Genomic DNA, 20,791 nt, shown 5'->3' on the forward strand with positions numbered 1-20,791 from the left:
AAAAAAAAAAAAAGACAGAGCCCAGCAGAAGAAGAAAGGCTCTCTCATCTCGTCCTGCTTAAATTACTTTCTTACCCTGCCCTCTCTACATCCCATCATCTTCTGCCTCCTCCATCCCCTGGAAGGAAAAAAGAAAGAAAGACGACGGAAAAGCAGAAAAATAGCGAGAAGGAAAAGGAATAATAAAAAAGGAGACGCCAGCGAATAGACTGAGCAGCTCGATCGTCTGGCTGGAGCATCTCGGGAAGACATAAATACTCCTCCTGCTCACTCGCCGGCCTGCTGGGTTTGTTTGTCTTCTACTGGTCTGCCCACCCCCCTGACTCTGTCTCTGCCTCTGGTCTCTCCCGCCTACATCGAGGCTGAGCTGCAACTAAACAGCGATCATAGCGGCAGACGGGACAGCTCAGCTTCTCCTCACTCTGCAGGTCTGCAAGGGAGGAGACATCCTTTCGCATCCATCTATATCTCGCTGCTCCTTTTTTTTGAGACCGTCCTGAGAGTGGCAGAAGAATCAAGCAAGCTCCGGCTCAACAAGCTCCCGTCACCTCCTGGTCAAAGTCCGAAGAAATTCGCCGAAACGCTACCAGCACCAGCACCAGCACCAGCATCAACAGCAGCGCAGCCATGCATAAGCCCTCGCTCACCCATCTGGTGTACAACGCCCTCTTCAGCAAGCCTCGCGGCAATGACCCGTCCTCCTTCTCCTCGCACATCACCAGAAACCTCGTCCCCGAAGTGCGAGTAGAGACGTCGACCTTCTATGGAACGCTCGACTGCATTGAAGCTCAGTATCCCGGCCTAGACTACTCGTATGGCCCTCATCGCATGAGACTAGGCCGTTTCCACCACCACAAGAAGCTGTTCAAGGTCTTTGACGAGCTCGGGCTGACCGAGGCCGAGATCTCGTCTCTCTGTCGCTGGGAGGGCACAAAGTCGGCCAGAGAACGGTACGAGCGAGATACCGGCATCAAAGTGCGAGACACTACCGCAGACGAGATCAAGCCTGCTGCTCCGTCGATGCCGCCTACGCTCCACGTCCATGCTGCACCCGTACGAGAGGCGAGCGAAGCCGAAGAAGCAGAGGTGGCAGCGGTTGAAGCGGACGACGAGTGCTGCTCCTCTTCTTCTTCCTGTCGCCCACAGATCATTGACGGACCTATACTGCCCAGCAACGCTGGATCAGACACCAACGGACCCATTACCGGTGAGAGCGGGACTGAGGATAGCAGCAGCGACGAAGACCTGGAGAGCTATGGAGTGGCCCTGAACGAGCACCTCCTGGAAGCCACTGCAGCCCGGGAGCGTGGGATCAACGTTGCCCTTGATGAGATATGGGAGCAGTGGCTCAAGGAGGCTATCGAACGGGGTGGTTATACCGACATGCTCGATGCCATTCGTGAAGGACGAGCCATCGACTTTACACAGAGAGGTGTGGCCGTACACCAGCATCACCAGCATCACCAGAGCCACCCCCATCATCTGCACCAATACCACCATCCCCATCTTGCAGGGCCAGGATCACCCAGTCCTGCGTTTCGTAGCTACTCTGCCGGCTCACCAGCCATAAACAGCGACATTATTCACTCCATAGCACCTATCTCAACCCCTTCTACGACCGTCTCAGCCCAGCCATCAAGAGACCTCCACCACCACAGCTGAAAATCCTCTTTTCTTTCCTTTTTTTTTTTTTTTTTTTACGGCTTTCGTTTTATCCAGGCATTTTACCGGCGCATTGATACAGGAGACCTTTCCCCTTATTATTTACTGTCTCTCTCTCTCTCTCTCTCTTCTCTTCGATTCAGTTTCGATTAATGGCGTTTATGGGACTGCTTCTTCTCGACACTACTAGCGTTCAAGCGAGCATCTCGCTCTCTGCAGTCCCGTACCCCTTATCCTCGTCCCATCTCAGCTCTTCTCGTCGCAGAACCTTTTTACGTATTCCCCAAGACCTTACGGCTATGGATAGATCTGTTCTCCTGTTCCTCTTACGCCTCGTTATCTCCGCTGCTCGCTTTTTCTCTCTGAAGCTTCATATAACGACTCCCTTTTCAGCTTCCTTCGGCATATATTCTCGTTCCTTTTATGATATCCCTGAGCGCAAGCATGCGATGCTCCTATTTATATGTTCCTATCCATATTTCTATTTACTTCCTTGATAGTGGCCTTTGCATTTTTAATCTTTGTTTATTGCATTTTTATGCTCTCGCAAGGCTTCTTTAATATTGTATCTAGCCTGTTTGCAATCAGGGGAACAACAGTTCATTCTCACCTTTCAGACGTTCATTGTAGAAGAATTGACTACGTCAATTATATCTCACTTAGCATTCCATCTGACTTGTTTAAGTGCTTGTATGTTGATGTAGTTGGAGTTGATCAAGTAAATAAGAATATAGTTGGTCGGTCCTGTGGTTCATGTTCTGACACAAACTTGTCAGCACGTGACAATAGTCCTTGGCAAACATTTTCCATCGCGTTTAAGTGAGATACAAATATATACATGACAAGAAAGTTTGAGTACATGATAAGAGCCTGTCTTATTGATCAAGATACCCCCATGAGAGAGTGGCTTTCGGTTAATATTCGCTCACTCGGCTCAAAGATTGAATGATCCCAGGCATCACTGCCACCATGGAAACAGTCCCGCAAGAGATCTTTCTATCTATCCTTGATTACATCGGAAAAGAGGAACGCCATTTAAAGCCATATCTGACCGTTTCTCGACGCTGGCAGCGCGTTATTGAACGGTTCTTCTTCAGAAGTCTCGAGATTAAGAACACTAGTCTATCTACGTTTGCAAGACTCTTCCGTGAAACCGAGGCCCATCGCAAAGCTCTGGTTGAGTCACTTGATTTCCAGGTTCTTCTACCAACCTACGACGGGGATAATTACCATCAGCATGAAGAGGCCAACAATCAAGTATTCTCCACTGCTATTCTTGAGCTATTCCAGGTGCTTGAGACCTTTAATGAGGATGAGAATGTCAAGAGAAATATTAGAAGGGGTGATGGGCTGGATTTACATATAACCTATATATTTTCGCCGAGCGATAACTTCTATGATCTGGACCATATCGCTGGAATTAGTGGGAGATATATCAAGCTCCTGAACCACGAAAGGTTGCCTACCCTCTCATGTGTATCTAGCTTTTATTCTCGCCATGGTGGTGGATCACGTATTTTAGACCCTGCATCAGGCATTCTTATTGCAGGCAAGCTTAAGGGTTTACAAGTCTCTGCTAACGAATATGATGACCATCGAGACTATATTGGCGACGAAACCCGGAAGATAATTCGGCCTGGTATGTACAATATGCTTATACATCAGATAAAATTCACAATTTATACTAATACCTGGTTTAATAGCCTTTACAAATGCCCTCTCTCTATATACTCATTCCTTAAGGAAGTTTAAGCTTGAAATGGAGTACTCCGACCCACCTGATGAAGCAATTGATCCCCCGAATTATATCCCATCTTCCTCGCTAGTGGACCCAATGAATCTTGCATTCCACGAGTTTATTCAGCGAACAGGCGTTTCGATAGTATATATTAACGGAAGTCATATTATCTCACCAGAGTTCTTCTGGCCATATGATAACTTCAAGCCGGCTCCGACACCATTTTGGCCAAATTTAAAGGAGCTATGTGTTTCGATATCGTCAGCCACTCCCAATGGGGAGTGGTACTTTATGGGTGATTCAAAAATTGCTTCCCACTCTGAGTTTATAGGGGCTACTAGGAAGAATGATACCCAGGAATCTTATAGCAACGAGGATTCTCAGAACACATTTCGCAGTATTCCAAACCCTGAGAGGATGGACCCCCTTCTAATAGCCATGGCACAGGCTATCCGTTATGCACCCTCTATTGAGCGAGTTGATCTAGGTTGTACCGACCCAGCGTTATCCCCAAAATATATCAAAGTCGCAGGCTTTAAACGGCAATTTGACATTTATTATCGTACTAGTGGCATGGAGAGCCCATTCTTCCAGGGTCCACAAATCCAGAAGCCTAGCTTTATATGTGATGTACAAGACTGGCGCCCTAATAAGGAGGTTGAGAGGTATTGGATGGAGGCATTGGGGCCCGACGGAGAGATAGTTTATCGATAGTAACCCCCCACCATCTAACTACTTGGACAAGACCTGATATCATTGGATTTACTTCATTCCCTATTCTCAAATGTTAGTGTAAAGGAGACGAGGATAAAATAGATGATGGGTGTTTTTAACATGCTATACAAGTATATGATTTAGATATATGGAATCTGTTATAAGCTTTATTTGGGACATACACCTTTAATAACTGCAAAGTACATATTGAATATTAAACAGGGCTCCAGGTCAGGGAAGCCGCTAAAAGATAACCAAAGCTAAGTAGGACTATTGAGAATTGATTTAATATACTAGTTAACTGGTGCAAGGGTGTAACTTATCTTTACACCTGGGAGTTATCAACTGGGGTAAAGTGCCTATAACTAGACCCTAAGTAAAAACTGAAAAGGTGCATGATGAGATAGTATCCATAAGATAGCTCAATTAACTAGTCATCTAACTATAATAGTTACATAGCCCCTAAATTTCCTACGTCTGTAAAATCCTAATTACATTTCAGAAAGGGTTTCTCCATTCCACTTTCTTCAAATACCTGTACGCTTTTTCTGCGCTTTTATGATACTGAATAACCTTCTCATATCTCTTTCTGTGATCTTTGCTCATCTTCGACTTATCCACCTTTTCCAACTCCTTCCTTGCTGCTACCATATCATCATAGTTGGCGGCAAAAAACTTATTGGTCCTGGCTATGGTGTCGTCTGTGTGTTTTTTGATCCATTCTTCCCATTCCGTATGCAGGTTCTGGGGTTTGTAATTCCGCCAAATTTTTTTCGTGGTGCCATGACGTTTGAAATCCAGCTGTTTGAGGCTTTTCTCGACTTCCTCAAGCGTTTTCGATATGCGTCCAACCTGCAGCTTAAGGACATCCACCACGGCGGAGTCGTGGTGGTATTTATACATAGACATCACATCCTTAAACTTCATAATTGCTTTCACATGTTTGGACTTTTGAAGGTCTCCTTTCAGGAAATTCTTATCCAGATCAGCTTTTAAACCATCTTTTACAATAGTTTTGTTGCCCCACACCTTTGTGTAAAGCAGTTAGCTATAGAACTTATAATAAAGGGCAAATGACTTACAATTCCTTTTAGCCCATTAACACCCTTAGGCAATAGAAAGAATTCCTCTTGCCATTTTGAGTTTGTTGGGTACTGATCAGCAATCAACTGAGGGCCATTTTTAGTCACTTTATTCACAGTTGGTAGCGGATTGTTATTATTCAAGTCCCAATAGGGGGAGATGTATTTGCAAAGATCCACCTTGTCCTTGGGCGACTTCTCGTATGGGTCGTCATAATTTTCGGGAAGTGTCATTGACATATTCCGGAAGAAGATATCAATTACCTGGCCCTCCAGTACATGCTCAGTTTCAAGCACCTGGTTCCCACTCACTTTCTTACCCTTAGAGGAGTAAGTGGTATCATACTTTTTATTTGAGCGTTTTCCGAAGTCGAAATCTCCACATGAATTCGGATTTGCTAGGGCGAAGATGATATCATTCGCAATACCAGAAGTCTAAAGTCGCGAACAGGTTAGTAACTTGGGTGTATGTCTCAATGCATAGCTCTAGCATACCTTTGTTAGCTTGCCTCCAGGCGGATAAGCATCGGTGTACACTTTCAGATCACATATCTTGATACCCTTGCCACCGCTTTTTGCTCTCTTTTCCATGCCGAAAAAGCCAGTCCCTCGGATGGCCAGCTCTTCTCGGTCATCATCTTCAAATGTCCCTGGCTCCCAAACTTCAATATTGGGGCAATCGTCCAAACAGTCTTGTCCTCCATTTTTTCCATTGCCATTCTCACAAGTAGAAGTGGATGATGGCTCCGGATTTTTGGTTGATGAGGACTTGGAGAGTGTTGTAGATGTTGGCTTGGGGGCATTTTCAGTAGTTCTAGGGATCGTCGTGGAAGTCGGTTTGGAGAATGTTGTAGCAGTTGACGTGGTGGTATTTTTAGTAGGCCGAGTGGACGTGGGCTTAGGCTCCTCTTTTGTTGGCTTGGGACTGTCCTTTGTAGTATGTTCATTCCCCTTTCCATCATTCTTTTTCCCATTACCTTTGTTCCCACCACCCTTCTTCCCGAATATCCTCTTCCCTATCCCACTTAGCAGGCCTCTTTTATCAAGACAATCTTTTCTATCTTTCGTCTCGTCGCAACCGCCTGTCTTCTTGCACCCGTCGCTAATTCCATAATCGACCGACGCCCCGGGCAAGCCATTGAGGCCGGCGTCAATGACCGATGTCGAAGGCTGGTCAATGGGTAACTCTCCACACACAGGGGTATCCCGATCTCCAAGGAATGAAGCTGCGTCTAGCCCATTTTCAGAGAAGGTCTTAGCTCCTTTAACAAGTTTTCCGAGCTTCAGGATGATGCTAAAAAGCAGAAGTAAGAAGGCAGCTTTCATTTTGAAGAATCAAGAGCGAGGTAATCCGTAAATCTCATGCGGTCCTAGAGCTTCAATTCAATTGGGAGGGTACCAACTCAGGCTGATATCTGGCTCTGGTTTGAAGAGCATCTTACGGGTGGACTTCGACGGACTATAAGTAGGTAAATCCTTTCGAAAGCGACACCCATGTCATCGCCATCATAGAGCAAAACACAAGACATTGGAATCAGCCCCCATCATGGGCAGTGGTAATCGCATAGAGAAATTGGATATGCATCGTAATCCTATAGTAATCCTATAGCTTATACATTATAATCACTCATGCGTTGATCAACTTGTCAGCACCTTTGAAGGAGATCCCAAAGCGCGAATTCACATAATTCCAGCTCGAGCGAACAAATCGAGCTGCTAATTGGGTATCATGCCGGCCGGGAGAGCACTGGCAAGTTCGATTGAAACACCGCCGCCAGGCATAATGGTATATATAAGCCTAGCTTACGAGAAGCTGGGTAGCCCATGACTAACTAATTGGCATGCTGAGGCATCCTGCTTATAGAGAAGGGCGTGAAAGCCCACTCGCTGTTGGCTGTGGAGGAGTCCTGTCTCTTCATTTTGAAATGAGCTGAAGCTTGATATGCAGTTCTAATCGTTGGCAGCAGGCTGGGATGTAGCGTTGGAACAGGCTAGGCAGCCGTAACTGGGGGCGGCTCTACTCTGGAACCATTTGTCAGTGGGATTATCAAGCGTGGTGCGAGCGTCACCCTCTCGTCATATTGGATATTTGACATTTGCAATAAAGGGGCGTAAAGGCCTGCTGCCCAATCAGTTCGGCGTGGTTGAATAGTTATCAGCGGTTAGGACGATATCCATTAGCTAGTTATGTGTTATGGTTGTGTTTGTTGGCTGTCAACGTAAAACACAGACCTTTCCTTCAATGACTAACAACTCGCTGGCCGTACCTTGACTAACGAGCTCGAACGATGGTAACAGGCTAACAGCTACAACTCACTGGAAGGCCGAAACAACCAGGAGAGAGTTATGTCGCCCTTATCGGGTCGTTCTCTTTCCTCTACGTCAGGAGCCGCGATTGAATCATGATCAAAGCCATCTTCTACAGCCGATTCGACACTCAGTCAGGCATGCCAACGCCCCCCGTCACCGTCACCATCACCACCACCGACTCACCCTCCATACATCAAGTAGACATATACTAACACAAGCGGTACAGGGCCCAAAGTCGTTCACCAGGTGCCTGATGGAGCTATCGTTCCCTCTCCAACCGCACCGCCGGGATCTTCTCCCCTCTTTAGCTTCTCAGACGTCTCTTTCTTCGTCATCCCTCGACAGGAGCTGTGCGGGAATCTCATCCACGTCTGCACAGGCGGACACAGAATACTCGGATCCCCCGTCTGCATGAAGTCGCCTCGCTACGACCGGAATGAATTCATATTCAACTTCTGCATTGTGCTGAGCGAAGAGGACGAATGGGGGACCTACAAGAGTGTGGTGCAGAAGTTGGCGCATCTGATGTGCGGGCTCGAAGAGCAGTCTGGCTTCTTGTCGAAGGATACGTCCAAGGACGGAGAAGGCAAGGTATATAGCCTGTGCGAAACGCTGATGGAGGATCTGAATAGTTATTACGAGTGCATGATTCCAATTGGTACGCTACCCTCAAACTTGGCTACCCCGTTAGGCCATCAGATGCTGTATGCTGACTGCGTTACCAGATGAATTGAATACCCTTAATGTCAAGCTGTTTCCTCTATACCCTTCGCCGCCTATCGTCAAAGCATGGCATGTTCCCCTTTTCACTGTTCGGTGTGAGACCTTCATGGATGAGAACTGGGACCTGACTATGAGAAGGGTATGATACAATCTTCTTGTGCCTCATCGTTTGAATCCTACTAATGTTCAACACAGATAGTTCCATATATCAATGGTATTAATAGCGTTCGGAAAATATCCATTCTATCTGATGCTGATTTCACCCTTACCTGCCGCGCAATACGCCATCTGATATACTACGGATGTGCATTCCTTCTGGATATATTCTCATTCTCCGCCATCTATGCTCCAACTGCGGAGTTTAGTTCTACTATCGTCACAGACAAAAAGATGCAGTGTGAATGTGCACGGTACGTTAACATACGGTTTTCACCCATTAGTGAATCTTCGCCTGTGACTAGACCTACTTCTACCCTGGGTACATCTTCATCTGCATCCAATCTTCAGAGGGCTTCGCTATCACACTCCAGCCATAAGGTATCTGTACCCAATGACGATCCTTGGGTGGAACATGACAGCATCTGGCCAAAGATCGATACTTCCATCCCGTCTACTTCAGGCGAGGGCTCAAGTAAATTTAACTCGAGAACAATCGTCGATGGAGTCGGTCTCATAGAGCTATACTCGAGTTTAAAACAAGGCCAGACCGTCAAACAATGGTACCTAAAACATATGCGCGAGCTTGCAAATATTGACGTCCGCCGTTTTATCACCTTTGGTGTCATCAAGGGCTTTTTGTACCGAGTGCATAAATATCCCTTTGCTACAGGAAGGGTTATACAAAACACCCACCAAAGAAGGCAGTCAAACCACTTCCCTTTAACTTCTCCTATTGAGGGATATTCCATTGGTGCCGCAACTGACCGGGTCGCCCACCCGTTCACCCGTGACCGCCTAGGCTCTACAGCTAGTGGTATTGACCCCCTGTCAACCAGCAAACCACTATCGAAAAATACATCTACCCTCTCCCCTCGAAGCCGAGCACGTAACCGTCGCTCGCTTCATCGCTACGATGATGAGGGTAACGATGGCGATGATGATGGGTTTGGGGATGATGATTCCGAGGGGGAGGAGGACGGTGAGGCAGGGGACTATGGTATAGACAACAAGACTCTTGCCAAGTACCTGGATGGAACTCATTGCTTTGATGAAATATGCACGGAACTTGAGATCACCGATAAGGAGCTCACAGCTAGACTAAAGCGATACCCACGAGAGGTTGTGATCATCCACTCGTAAAATATATACACCATCAGTTGATTAACCAATCCCCATAAAAACTACTATGCATCTTCGTGTTGTTTCGTTATACTCTCTGCCGGCGAGGTTTCATCTTCATACCCACGAGACGCCAACCCTACATCTATTCCACCCTATGTATGACTTACAGTTGATCCCAAAAAGATAAAAAAATAAAAACACAGAGAAGAGAGAACGCCGCGTAAAGTGATGCGTTATTTTTCACTCTTGCTCTTCATCCCATCCTTCCAATTCTGCTTTCTCTAAATCTGCCATGGCCGTAGGCTCCCAGACAGTCTCGTCTTTACCAGGCACAGTGGACTTGCAGTCCTTAAAGACCGGACCAATGCAATCGATCCATCTCTTGCGACGGTCCATAAGGGTACGGGCCATGTCACCAATCCCAGGCCTGCCAACACCAGCCGTGCTAACAGGATGACTGCCTCCACCTGCACCACCAGGCCTATGTTTCGCATGAGAGCCTTTCTTGCTCTTGCCCAGAGTACGTGTTCGTTTAAGATATGCCTGTTGTACCTGAGTGTCAAGGTCATCGAGTATGGTGCTGTATTCCTGATAAGCCAACCGCTCGCGAGCAATATCTAGTAAGCGAGTTTTCCGTGCGCCGTTAATGATCATTTGTTTCTTAAGCTCTGATTGAAGGATGCGGAGCCGTTCGGCGATATCGTCATCATAGTGGGCATCATAGTCTGGATTGTCCTCAGGCCCCAGGAAGCCGATGTACCGAGGCTCTGCCTTTAATCGTTCGTCAAGCTGGGCATGGTCTAGCTTGGCGGCTGGAACCTTGAATCCGCTTAAGGAAGATTCAGGGAATGAGGTGGCTGAACTTAGCTGCTTTGGCTCTGTGTCTCCATTTTGCTGGTCAATATCCATTGAGCCGTCAGCATTTGTGTTTCCGTTTGCAGTTGACTCTTCGTTCCCAGGCTGACCTGCATCATCAGGAAGGGTACGATGCTCGTAACGTAAAAGAGAGTATAATCGACTGAGCATAGGAGGAACTGAAACTTGGTCCGTCTCACAGGTCTCATCTGTGATCTGGTCAATACTACCCCTACCCTGATTTAGGGGCAACTTGTCTCGGTCCTGGTTTATTGAGTCTATATTTATACCATCCTCTTCAGCCCAAATGTCACTATAATGTTTTTTCCCACGACGGGGCATTAGGAAGGGAGTAGCACGATCGCCCTGTACAGTCAGATTTACTGTGGAATTAAAAAGAATTCACGGTGCAAGGTTCGTACCTTTTCCTTTAAGAAAGCTATGTCCTCCTCTGTAAGGGGTCGGACATATGGTTCTAGGTATGTAGCAAAAGTATTGGCGCTGACTTGGTTCGTGGGTTTCGCATTGCTAAAATCCTTGTCCGGTGGTTCCCCAGCCATTAAATGCTTCAAGTCGGATTCAGGGAAGCTTGCAACGCTATATATCTTTTTCTTCTCTTCAACTGACATATTGGGCGTGACTTCTCGAATATGGTATACCGTAGGGTCGTCAAATTGTAAAGGGTCGGGCCCAAAAACTTGATATTGATGGACGGCGGGAGCAGGTTCCGGTTGATGGGATTCTGAACTGTCCACGGACTCGGGACTTCCTGCGGTTGAACCAGCAGTAGCAGGGGGAGGCGAATGGAAAGACGGTGGAGACAGAGATGATGCGCTTGACGGTTGATTTCGTACCCTTTTAGGTGAGCCAACAGGGGCGTCTTTACTCCCTCTTTTTACGGACGCTATAAGCCGTACGTTAATAACCCAGGTGGACTCATAAAGCTACAGAAGCAAGCTTATAGCTCCATTGACATCGCTGGACTCAACTTACCATCAACTTTCCCTTCAGGTCCATCCTGTCTTGCAACACCATGGGCACCATGGGAGAGCGGTCTCTCCTCCTTCGGGACGATTTTTTCTTTCCGCTTTTTTATTCTACCTCCCTTAAGAATCCGTGAATCCTCTTCATCATCATCTGCCTCCCTTTTCATTCGTAGTTTCTCTTCAGCGTCCCGATCCACTTGTTCCCGTTCTCTCTGCTCTTCTAGCACCTCTTTTCGCTTTTGCGACAGCTCTCTCATGCCAGCATTGCATGCATCTTCTCTGGTCTCTGCAAGCTGCCCTAAAGTCTTCAATTGTTCTACCAGGGATTCGAGTGTTCTCTGATCCGGAATCTGACCTACTCCTCCAAATTTCTCGAGAACGTCGGAATACTGTACGCCAGTCGGCACGAGCAGCTTGGAGACATCATTATCGAGGTAGCCCGTGGATAGGCCAATCCCGGTAACTGTGCTGGCGCTTGTGCTGAGCGCAGAGCTGGGTGTGGTATTCCGGCTCCTGGAACCTCTAGGCTCGCGGCCTTTGCCCTTGTTCTTATTCCCGAGACCTGGTGGCATCGCGGTGCTGAAGCTTGGAGGTGGCGATCGGAGAAGCGAAGAAAGCTCGGGAAACGCAGCAAATCTTCCGCTGAGCCTAGATTGTCTTTCAGCAGGAAGGTAGAGACGTATAATAGGTACCGATGGGTAAATAGCAGGCTGCGCTGCGTCGATATCAAGTTCAGCGTGCGGCTTCGCGTTCTGCTTTGGATGTCGTTGAACAAACTTGCCGCACTGACGCCTCTATGCCCCGTTTTCTGGAACTGGCCCGTGCTGAACGTTATTAGTAATCATTCTATCTTACATAACACACAACCTTATTCTGACACGAGAAAAAACGACTTCTCAAGCCAACTGTCTGACACGACAAAGCGAGCACCCAAAATGCGAATATAGTTACACGAAAGAGGCAGATAATCCGTGTTGCTCCAAGGGTGCTTGTGAGAGACGAAGATGCTGAGACAGACCGCTTTGCTTGACAGTTTAGGGGTTTTTCTTACGGCTAACATGCTCAAGCTCCCCTCTGTTTCTCGACACCTGGTTGATGGTTCGCTGAAGTGACCCGATTAATACCTCTCTCCATGCTCGCTTGAAAATGACAAATCCATACCTTTCTAAGGGCGTTGTCGATTGTGGTTCCAAAGGAGGGTAAAATTTCACCTGAAACCAGGGTAGGAAATCATGCTGTGGCTTAGACCCCTTCGGGCTTCAACTGTTTGACGGAACACTTCATTACCAAATCATAGTGATCATCCATGGCAACAGCTCCGTGTTGCCGAAAATCCCGAAATTCACACACATCGAACTGGCAATACTTAAGTCATTGAGCGTCGATGAATACGGAAAACCTGAGTGATTTGGAAACAAATGCGCCCACCTGGTGGCGTGAACACGCCATGTATGGAGTAAGCGTGGCATGCTTGTAACCGAGCGCTTGCAGCCATCTTAACAGAAAAAAGACCTGACCGTATTCAATGGACTCACTGTCTTTGGGAATCAATGACTAGCAAGCGAACATCTTGTTTCTGAAACATTGAGGAGTGGCAATTCTCACGGGCAAATACTGCTGTTATTGGAGTTGAAGCCGCTGCTACTCCTATTATCGCCTGAATAAGTACACTACATACTCCTGGATCGCTTCATCCTGTCCGAAAGTGTCTGGTACGGCTGGTGATCTAGAGCTTGATAAATATAGCTCTTGTCACCCTCAAGTCTCGTGGGTCTGCGAGCCAAGCTTTAAACGCTGATCAGGCTGGGTGTTGGAGCAGTCCGTCTGGGGCATATCGTCTAGCGCTCTCCACGTCTCAGTCCCGGCTTTATCACTCGGATGACCAGAATCTGTCCCGCATCACTTAATAATAGCTGCCATGCCCGCTTGCTTGTGAAAGATATATGGACAAGTTGATCGCCACCCTCCTTGCTCGTTTCGTACCTGAGTGCTCCGTACCAGCCTCGAGGGTGACACCATCCTTGAATTTGATTAGCGCTGAGGATTAGATTTTGTCATCGTATTCAAGCGAGGGAATCCTAGCCCCAGTATAAAGTGCGCAGGCTGGATGGTGTTTGGGCAAAATGATTTGCGGCTGGAGACGGGGCGACTTATAAATTGCTTAATCACATCCCCAAGATCCGCCCACCCGTGCTGGATATATTTCTTATGATAAAATAATAATTTCCTCTGCTGCAACTCTCGGATTCTATCGGTGGGAAAGTTATTCGTGAAATCGAGCCGAAACCGGAGTGCTCCCTTCAACATCATACCTGGGCCCCAGCCCTGGTGTTATATCCTGATATCTCATGGGTAAGTCTGGTCTGGTCGGCCCGGCTCTCCCATGGACTTTCGCTCACGCAATGCCACTTAGCATCGAGCTCCTTTCGAGTCGGCACTCTGGTTTTACCAGGAGAAACATGCGACTCCCCACTACCTCTTAATGTATGGTCATCTCCAGGTTCATCGCGGGCCGCTGAACATTTAAATGCTTACATGAGCCCCGATTTAGGATACCGTCTCTTATCAACTCGATCTTGGTGACAATCTTGTGACGCTTTCTTCAAATGGACCTGGAGAGTCTATCAGTGGGTTACTATATGTGCCCGAGCTCTCCAACGATGCTTGCAATGAGGAGGCGAAGAGCCTGATTCCGCCCAATGTTACCCGACGCTCTGATTTCCCTAAACCCCCATGTGCGCTCATGGCAATCGCTCCTTGGATATCGCCGAACTGTACTCTTGCATTCTTGGATGCAGCAAACAATGATCGTGTAGTTGGTACTGTTCTTTATATCCCCAACAACTCAACAAGCAAACTGCCGATGGGAAATGGTACTATATGGAAGTTGGACGAGGACGATACTTGGAAGTTGAACCACCCTTTTCCGGTATATGCTATTCCCGGAGCATACGGAAAGCAACTAGTAAATGAAATCTCCCTATATTCTGGAAATTTGTCATCTGTACCACATGGAGATGCACTTAGCAGCGAATATGGTCCGAAGGCACGCGCAAGGATTTTTGCCCGGGTTGATGTTGGTAAGGGAACTCTGTCGCTTATGGCCTGAGCTGAATATATTTACTCACATCCTCCTAGCACGAGGCCGGAGTTTGATGCCAAACCTGTGGATATTTCTTCTGGCAGTTCTCGGAGTACTTATTGTCATTATAATCATATCGTCGATTTTAATGCGGTACATCCAAAGACGACGTCGTCTGTCATTACAGCGCAGGATTCAGGCAGGGGAGGTGGATTTGGAGATGCTGGGCATCAAAAGAATGACTGTGCCTCAGCATATCCTCGATAAAATGCCCCTTTACACTTACTCTAATGACGGAAATATTATGACTCCTGCACCAGCCGTCACAACAGTCTCACAAAACATTGACCAAGCACCGTCACCTACCACCCCGGATAGCAAGAAGCCTGCTGCTATACGGAGCTTTGTTTCGCACCTGTTTGGTAACTCTCGAGGGTCTACTGCACTTGCGCAAGCCAAAGGAGGAAAAAGAACAGATGCTCGGACTCAAGCTTTGCCTTCCAATCAGGATGTCGGCCAACTCACATTCTCGCAGTGCACATGCCCCATTTGTCTCGAAGATTATGTCTCTGGAGAAACTACTGTTCGGGAACTTCCATGTCGACACTTATTCCATCCAGGGTGTATTGATACGTTCCTACTGCAAAATAGCAGTTTATGTCCAGTGTGCAAGATCAGTGTCCTTCCAGTTGGGTATTTTCCAGAAACGGTAACAAACTTGATGGTTCGTCAAGAACGACTTGCCAGAAGAATACAAGAAGAACGGGAGCGACAACGAACCAATCCGAGGACTAATACACCGAATATTCCGTTAATGAACCTTCCACAAAACTTGCGCAATAATACAGCGGATAGTACAGAGCGGCAAGAGGCAATGCGTCAGAGAGCAGTTGCTATGCTCGGTAACGAAAGGATGGCCGAAGATGAAGAGCGAGAACGAGCTGCTGCCAGGCCAAAATGTAAGAGCTTAAGTTTCCATTCTTATCATTCATGCTCTCCCCTTCCTTCCTCATCCTGTCAGAATCTAACTTTCTTGATTAGGGCTTAAAGTTGTACACCGATTATTCCCCATTCTCAGATAAGACTGCATTGCTATTCCCCCGACTTTTTATACCAGGAATTTTTCCCTTATTCTTTTTTTTTCTTTTTTTTTTTTTATTCTTTTTGTTTTCACATCCTGTTACGTCTCCTTGTATATGCATGCGTCAGGGATGCTTACCGGGGTTATGGCGTTGGGTGGCTGTTCACGGAGCCGGGGTAGTTTATAAGGATTTTTGTATATCTAACATGAGCATTTCTCTCGTTGACGAGTGGAAAGGTATATACGATATGATAGCGGCGTTCCGCATACGCCAATGACGATTTAATGATATTTTGTGATCTATGTTATTATTCCTTTGAGGCTTATTATAGATCATGTTACTCTCTATGAGGGTATTGCATATTATAGGGGTTCAACATCCTGGAATGCTTGGAGGTTATTGATGGAGAGGTTCCCACCTTGTGAACAACTAACGCCATGGTACAGTTGTACACTTTTGGCCTCAAAGCTTTTCATTATTGGTCGTTATAGCACCTGGCGGTACGGCGCGTTATTTTAAGGTGTAGATAGGCTAGGCAAACTTATCATGTTTACCTTGAACCCTGACATCCAGGATTTCTTCATGATAATTTCCTTTTCTCCGTGCCTTCCTCAGTCGCTTCACTTCACTGTCATCCAGCCTCCTACCTACAGCTTCCTCTAATTCTTTCCGGCTAATCTTCTCCAACGCCTTGCTTTCTTTTGCGGCTGCAGACTTTGTTTTCGGCTTGAAACGCGCCTGCATCCGGACCCTGAGAGAAGTATTGAATGAAATTTCAGTGGCATCACCCCGGATTTCAATAGACGGCTTGGAAGCAGCCGAAGGAGTTTCCTTGGAGGAAATGAACGCTTCAATATCACCACCACATATCTGAAGTGATATCATGCCTGGGGAGTTCGGACAAGAAATTGGGACAAAGGACTCGAGAGCTGATATCGCGGACGAGTTGGCGCTTAAAATACCATACTTATCGCAGCTAAGATACCTTTTCAAAGGGGCTTCCAGTTAGTTTGTTCTATCCAAATAAATACTAGCAAATCAAAATAGCCCGTACCTTCCGTGATGTCCTTTAAAACTGATTCCTTCACTCCCTACAACCTTTGTTGCTACCCATACCTGGCGGACGTCATGTGGTTCCGCGGTACCTGGATTCCCTTCTACAATATTCTCCAACTCGCTGGCGAATACCTTTCCGTTGACATCACAAGCAATGCATGACGGTGGAGTTGATGGTAACACAAGTAAAACAGGCCCTGCTATCTCAGCTGGTATATCGGCAGAGACCCAATTCTGGCCATTATCGTCGGCTGTAGCTTCAATATCCGCAGCGGAGGTTTTGGAAGGTTCGGTTGTGGCACTCCCTTCGTTATCATCAGGCTGCCGCTTTCTCTTCTTCGTCTTTTTATCTCCTTTGAAAGATAGAGGCTTGACCATTGCGATTCAGTTCATTGAGAATTTACTCTCTAAAAGCGATTGAACCTCGCCTTTGACTGATCTCATAGTCTCCATTTTGATGTCACTTCGTGACCTTAAGAGGTCATGGATGGCGCCGCCCGGGCCGCCGGGCGTCGTCGGTGTCGGAATAACATATATCCTTATTTACCCGCAAATGGATCCATGGATTGAGGTTGGGGACCTTGCAAGTATGAGATCTACCTTATAAAGAGGGACGACATTCGACTTCATCTTTCGTCTGATCAACATCCCGAGAGCGATACAGCACTTTTTAGCCTTGGAGCTACAAGTTTGGATGCCAATTCCGAGCAATAGAGAGCTGAGGTGGTGCTGGTATTCTATCCATTACTGTGATACTAGCTAATGATGACGTCGCGATTGACCACAACAGCCGACGGCGAAAACCTCCAAGGATTGATCCAAACACCTTCCAATACCGTCATGATACCCAATACCTTGATCCAGCAAAAGGCCGATTTTTCTCCGTTGAATCTGGTGAAAAAAGGAAAAAATAGGAAAAAGCCCATGTATCTCCTTTTGTTATTGGAAACGAAAGAGCGTCATCCATGAAAGGGCACCACCAAAGAATTAATGATCAACAAAACCAAGCGGCCCGACTCCAAAGTAAAAAGAGGTCGTGAATATGGTTCATTAAGATGATGGCGCCGAATGAAAATTGCATTGGCTGATTTAGTCGAAGGTGATGGCAGCCTTGATGGCAGACTTGTTCTTCATGGACTCGAGACATTCGGCCCACTGCTCAATCTTGAAGGTCTTGTTGACGATGCCATTGACTCTGACCTTTCCAGAGTCAAGGTAGTCAATGGCGGCAGGGAACTTGTAGGTTTCACTGAAACTTCCGATGATGGTAATTTCGTCGCCGACTAAGTTGAGAATTAAATTGTTAACAAAGTTGATCCAACATTACCAGGGCAAAAGTCTTCAAAAAGCCTGTCAGGAAAAGGATCGACTTACAGATCTTGGAGGGAGCCCAGCTGACACGGTCCTTGTTGGCATAAACACCATAGACAACTAGCTTTCCACCACGACGGCAGTAGTTGATAGCATCCTCGAGGATTCGGACGCTTCCAGTGGCTTCAACAACGATGTCGAAACCGTATGGGTTGGCAGCTTTCAGGGCATCAAACTGAGCGCTAGGGTCCTCGCGGGAAAGCTCAACGTACTCATCCGCAGCATCAAGGCGTTTGGCAAGGTCCATCTTGAGACCCTTTGGTGCGGCAATGACGACCTTACAGCCACCGTTCAATCTGAGCATCTGAGCAAGAACCTGTTCCAAATTTCATTATCAGTAACTATACCATGCACCAACGTGGGCTGAGAGTCTGGGTGGACATACAAGGCCAGTTGGGCCAGCACCGAACATGAGAACAGTGGAACCCATCTTGGGGCTGATCTTGTCAAGACCGTGAGCAGCACAGGAAGCAGGCTCAAGTAGGGTAGCATCAACGTCCGAGAGGTTTTGGATTTTGAAAACACGGCCAGCTATGAGTCCAAGGAGTCAGAAGGTGGCAATTTCACAGGAACACTCAACTTACCAGGATAAGCGCAGTATTCGGCGAATCCGCCGTTCATAGTGACACCATGGGCCTCGAAGTGCTCACAAAGGAGCTCCTCACCACGGCGGCAGTAGAAGCATTCTCCGCAGAGTTCAGAGTTGTCTGCAACAACCCTGTCTCCAATACTGAACCCCTTGACCTTTGGGCCGACAGCAGCAACGACACCGACGGTCTCATGTCCTGGAACCAGAGGGAACTAAGGAAATTAGGAGCTGCTTTGAATTCATTTCAACCGGAAGTTACTAACCTTGGCCAGAAATTCACCCTCGTGGATATGGAGATCAGTGCCACAGACACCACATGCCTTGACTTTGATCTACAGAAATTTGTCAGCCGCTTCCCTGTTCCGATCGCTTCCGTACCTGGAAACACGTGCAAGCTTACCATAACATCATTCTCTCTGAGCTCTGGAAGTGGAATGTTGACGATGCTGAACTCCTCAGGCTTGGAGTATCTGCCATTGTGCAAGATAACTTAGCAAGCTGACCTTGAAGTCCCTTAAAGAAGGGGATTGACCCAGGGACGGAAGTTTACCTGAGGGCCTTCATGCTATTTGGGAGTTGAGCGGCCATTTTGATGAGGGATAAAGTTGCTGTATGCGATACTATCAGCTTGTGGACTTTGCAGAAGGTAAGAGGCGGATGATGATGATGATTATGATGACGATGAAAAGAGCAGGAAGATGGCGCTGCTTATAACTCACCTTCTGGAAAGGTTTCTTTTTGGCGATGGAGGGGCAGTTGCTGTTGAATGAAGCAGAGGACAAAGGAGAGAGGTCAACCGAGCCGAGAAGAAGATGAGTACTATTTATACCGGAGACAATCTGGTGAAAACAAACATTAAAAACTGGAGGCAGGACAGGAAGATACACTATACCATACGCATACGTGGTACTGACTCTCAACACCAGTGGAGAGAACGGAATCAGGGAGAACCCAATGGAGCTAGTTTATCCACCAACGCACTGGCACACCTCCTATGAACAGTATTAATTGCCAAAGCAGAGGATAGCGAAGGAAAAAGAAACGAAACAAGACAGCTAGCTCCTATACACTGCCGGAGTACGGAGTACGATACGACTAATTCGACATGGGGAAAGCTACGATGTATAAGAGCGGTGAAAACGCACCAGTTCAATTAACTTTTGCCTCCAAGAAGCCCTGGGTTGAGGGGATGATTCGGCTACCTGGGACATATTATTAAAAGGCGCGTTAGAGGCACAGCGCTTTCGGACAGCCATCTAGATCGGAATCCTTGCCAGTCAACAGATCAACAGAGGACACTCTGGAACTGGACCCTCAACCCAATTCAAGCCTTGATGCTCCTTTTTTTCTTCTTCCCCTTTGCCCTTTTTCAACACCTGATTGGCCTCCCTCATACGCAGCACAGGCAGGAGTGGTTGGATGTGTGCCCGAATGGGCCGAAGGCGAGCGAGGAACGGCCGCTACAATCTTCAACAGTGGGAAAACATGTGGCTCCTGCTGTTGAAACCCACCAGGCCACATATTGGTGTATCTTATCTCTCGCCCCTCCCCCTCCTCTCCCCTCAGAACCGCTCACTAAGCCAGCGACTATACATGAAGCTAGGAGGTATGGACTTAGAAAGGAGGGAGCTGCCGTTAGCCCTGGGAGCCACCACAGGGAAGTTATTCCAGGGCGAGATTTAACCTGTCTATATATTTCTATCGCCTCCACCATTCGTAAACGAAGGGACCAAAGGAGCATCCCCCCAACAAATCAATGTCCCTGGGGCTTACTATATTTTTACGGAGACTGAATATAACAGATGGCCAACGCATCCTTCTCAAGGCATGACAATCCTGGTCAGTAAGATATACGAAACATTGAGCACCAGTGGTATCCGCATGCAGGCCTTGGGCTCCTTCGACTCTGGTCCAGCCGCCGCCCGTTTCTTCTTGTTGTTCAGCAGCGAGAAAGAAAAAAAAGCGCGAGATAAATGGCAGCAAAAAGCAATGAGAGCAAGGAAAAAGAAAAGAAAGAGAAGAGAAAAAAGTCTGAATGGGATTGAATTCTGTAAGCCGCCCCACGTTTGGCTCGTGATGTGCTTAATTTTATCATTATGATCATTATATTATTGATATCCGAAAGTCAACAGCTTTGGCGGAGCATTTTTGAATCTCGAACATTTTCACCTCTAACATACTTTCTTTTTCTCCCTCGCGAGGCATGTTCTATTTCTATCAGCTGGTTGGCAGCTAATGCCCGGGCGATCCCTGGCCTGAA

General features: G+C 47.1%; 9 protein-coding genes across 9 annotated transcripts; 5 read left to right on the forward strand and 4 right to left on the reverse strand.

Moving 5' to 3' along the window:
* Positions 1-18: 18 nt before the first annotated feature.
* TRV_00611 (uncharacterized protein) lies at positions 19-183 on the forward strand (the record flags this gene model as incomplete). The annotated part of the gene is made up of 1 exon (XM_003025160.1): positions 19-183. A coding segment is annotated over one exon (165 nt), but the record flags the coding sequence as incomplete, so codon positions are not given.
* Positions 184-627: 444 nt separating this feature from the next.
* Positions 628-1,662, forward strand: TRV_00612 (uncharacterized protein; the record flags this gene model as incomplete). The annotated part of the gene is made up of 1 exon (XM_003025161.1): positions 628-1,662. One exon carries the CDS (start codon positions 628-630, stop codon positions 1,660-1,662), a length of 1,035 nt encoding a protein of 344 aa, XP_003025207.1.
* Positions 1,663-2,607: 945 nt separating this feature from the next.
* TRV_00613 (uncharacterized protein) lies at positions 2,608-4,114 on the forward strand (the record flags this gene model as incomplete). The annotated part of the gene is made up of 2 exons (XM_003025162.1): positions 2,608-3,301; positions 3,366-4,114. 2 exons carry the CDS (start codon positions 2,608-2,610, stop codon positions 4,112-4,114), a joined length of 1,443 nt encoding a protein of 480 aa, XP_003025208.1.
* A 498-nt stretch (positions 4,115-4,612) lies between these two features.
* Positions 4,613-6,522, reverse strand: TRV_00614 (uncharacterized protein; the record flags this gene model as incomplete). Its single annotated transcript, XM_003025163.1, has 3 exons — positions 4,613-5,143; positions 5,197-5,631; positions 5,692-6,522. 3 exons carry the CDS (start codon positions 6,520-6,522, stop codon positions 4,613-4,615), a joined length of 1,797 nt encoding a protein of 598 aa, XP_003025209.1.
* Positions 6,523-7,917: 1,395 nt separating this feature from the next.
* On the forward strand, positions 7,918-9,528 carry TRV_00615 (uncharacterized protein; the record flags this gene model as incomplete). The annotated part of the gene is made up of 4 exons (XM_003025164.1): positions 7,918-8,164; positions 8,232-8,368; positions 8,425-8,639; positions 8,691-9,528. 4 exons carry the CDS (start codon positions 7,918-7,920, stop codon positions 9,526-9,528), a joined length of 1,437 nt encoding a protein of 478 aa, XP_003025210.1.
* A 222-nt stretch (positions 9,529-9,750) lies between these two features.
* TRV_00616 (uncharacterized protein) lies at positions 9,751-11,923 on the reverse strand (the record flags this gene model as incomplete). The annotated part of the gene is made up of 3 exons (XM_003025165.1): positions 9,751-10,731; positions 10,788-11,245; positions 11,359-11,923. 3 exons carry the CDS (start codon positions 11,921-11,923, stop codon positions 9,751-9,753), a joined length of 2,004 nt encoding a protein of 667 aa, XP_003025211.1.
* A 1,910-nt stretch (positions 11,924-13,833) lies between these two features.
* Positions 13,834-15,481, forward strand: TRV_00617 (RING finger domain protein, putative; the record flags this gene model as incomplete). The annotated part of the gene is made up of 3 exons (XM_003025166.1): positions 13,834-13,851; positions 13,903-14,431; positions 14,490-15,481. 3 exons carry the CDS (start codon positions 13,834-13,836, stop codon positions 15,479-15,481), a joined length of 1,539 nt encoding a protein of 512 aa, XP_003025212.1.
* A 565-nt stretch (positions 15,482-16,046) lies between these two features.
* On the reverse strand, positions 16,047-16,949 carry TRV_00618 (uncharacterized protein; the record flags this gene model as incomplete). The annotated part of the gene is made up of 2 exons (XM_003025167.1): positions 16,047-16,467; positions 16,570-16,949. 2 exons carry the CDS (start codon positions 16,947-16,949, stop codon positions 16,047-16,049), a joined length of 801 nt encoding a protein of 266 aa, XP_003025213.1.
* Positions 16,950-17,660: 711 nt separating this feature from the next.
* Positions 17,661-19,119, reverse strand: TRV_00619 (zinc-containing alcohol dehydrogenase, putative; the record flags this gene model as incomplete). The annotated part of the gene is made up of 7 exons (XM_003025168.1): positions 17,661-17,854; positions 17,946-18,258; positions 18,328-18,473; positions 18,527-18,743; positions 18,795-18,863; positions 18,932-19,001; positions 19,082-19,119. The coding sequence occupies 7 exons, from the start codon at positions 19,117-19,119 to the stop codon at positions 17,661-17,663; spliced, it is 1,047 nt and encodes a 348-aa protein (XP_003025214.1).
* Positions 19,120-20,791: the final 1,672 nt, after the last annotated feature.

The sequence above is a fragment of the Trichophyton verrucosum genome (genome assembly GCF_000151505.1).
Source record: "Trichophyton verrucosum HKI 0517 chromosome Unknown contig00050_1.f1.exp, whole genome shotgun sequence".
NCBI lineage: Eukaryota > Fungi > Ascomycota > Eurotiomycetes > Onygenales > Arthrodermataceae > Trichophyton > Trichophyton verrucosum.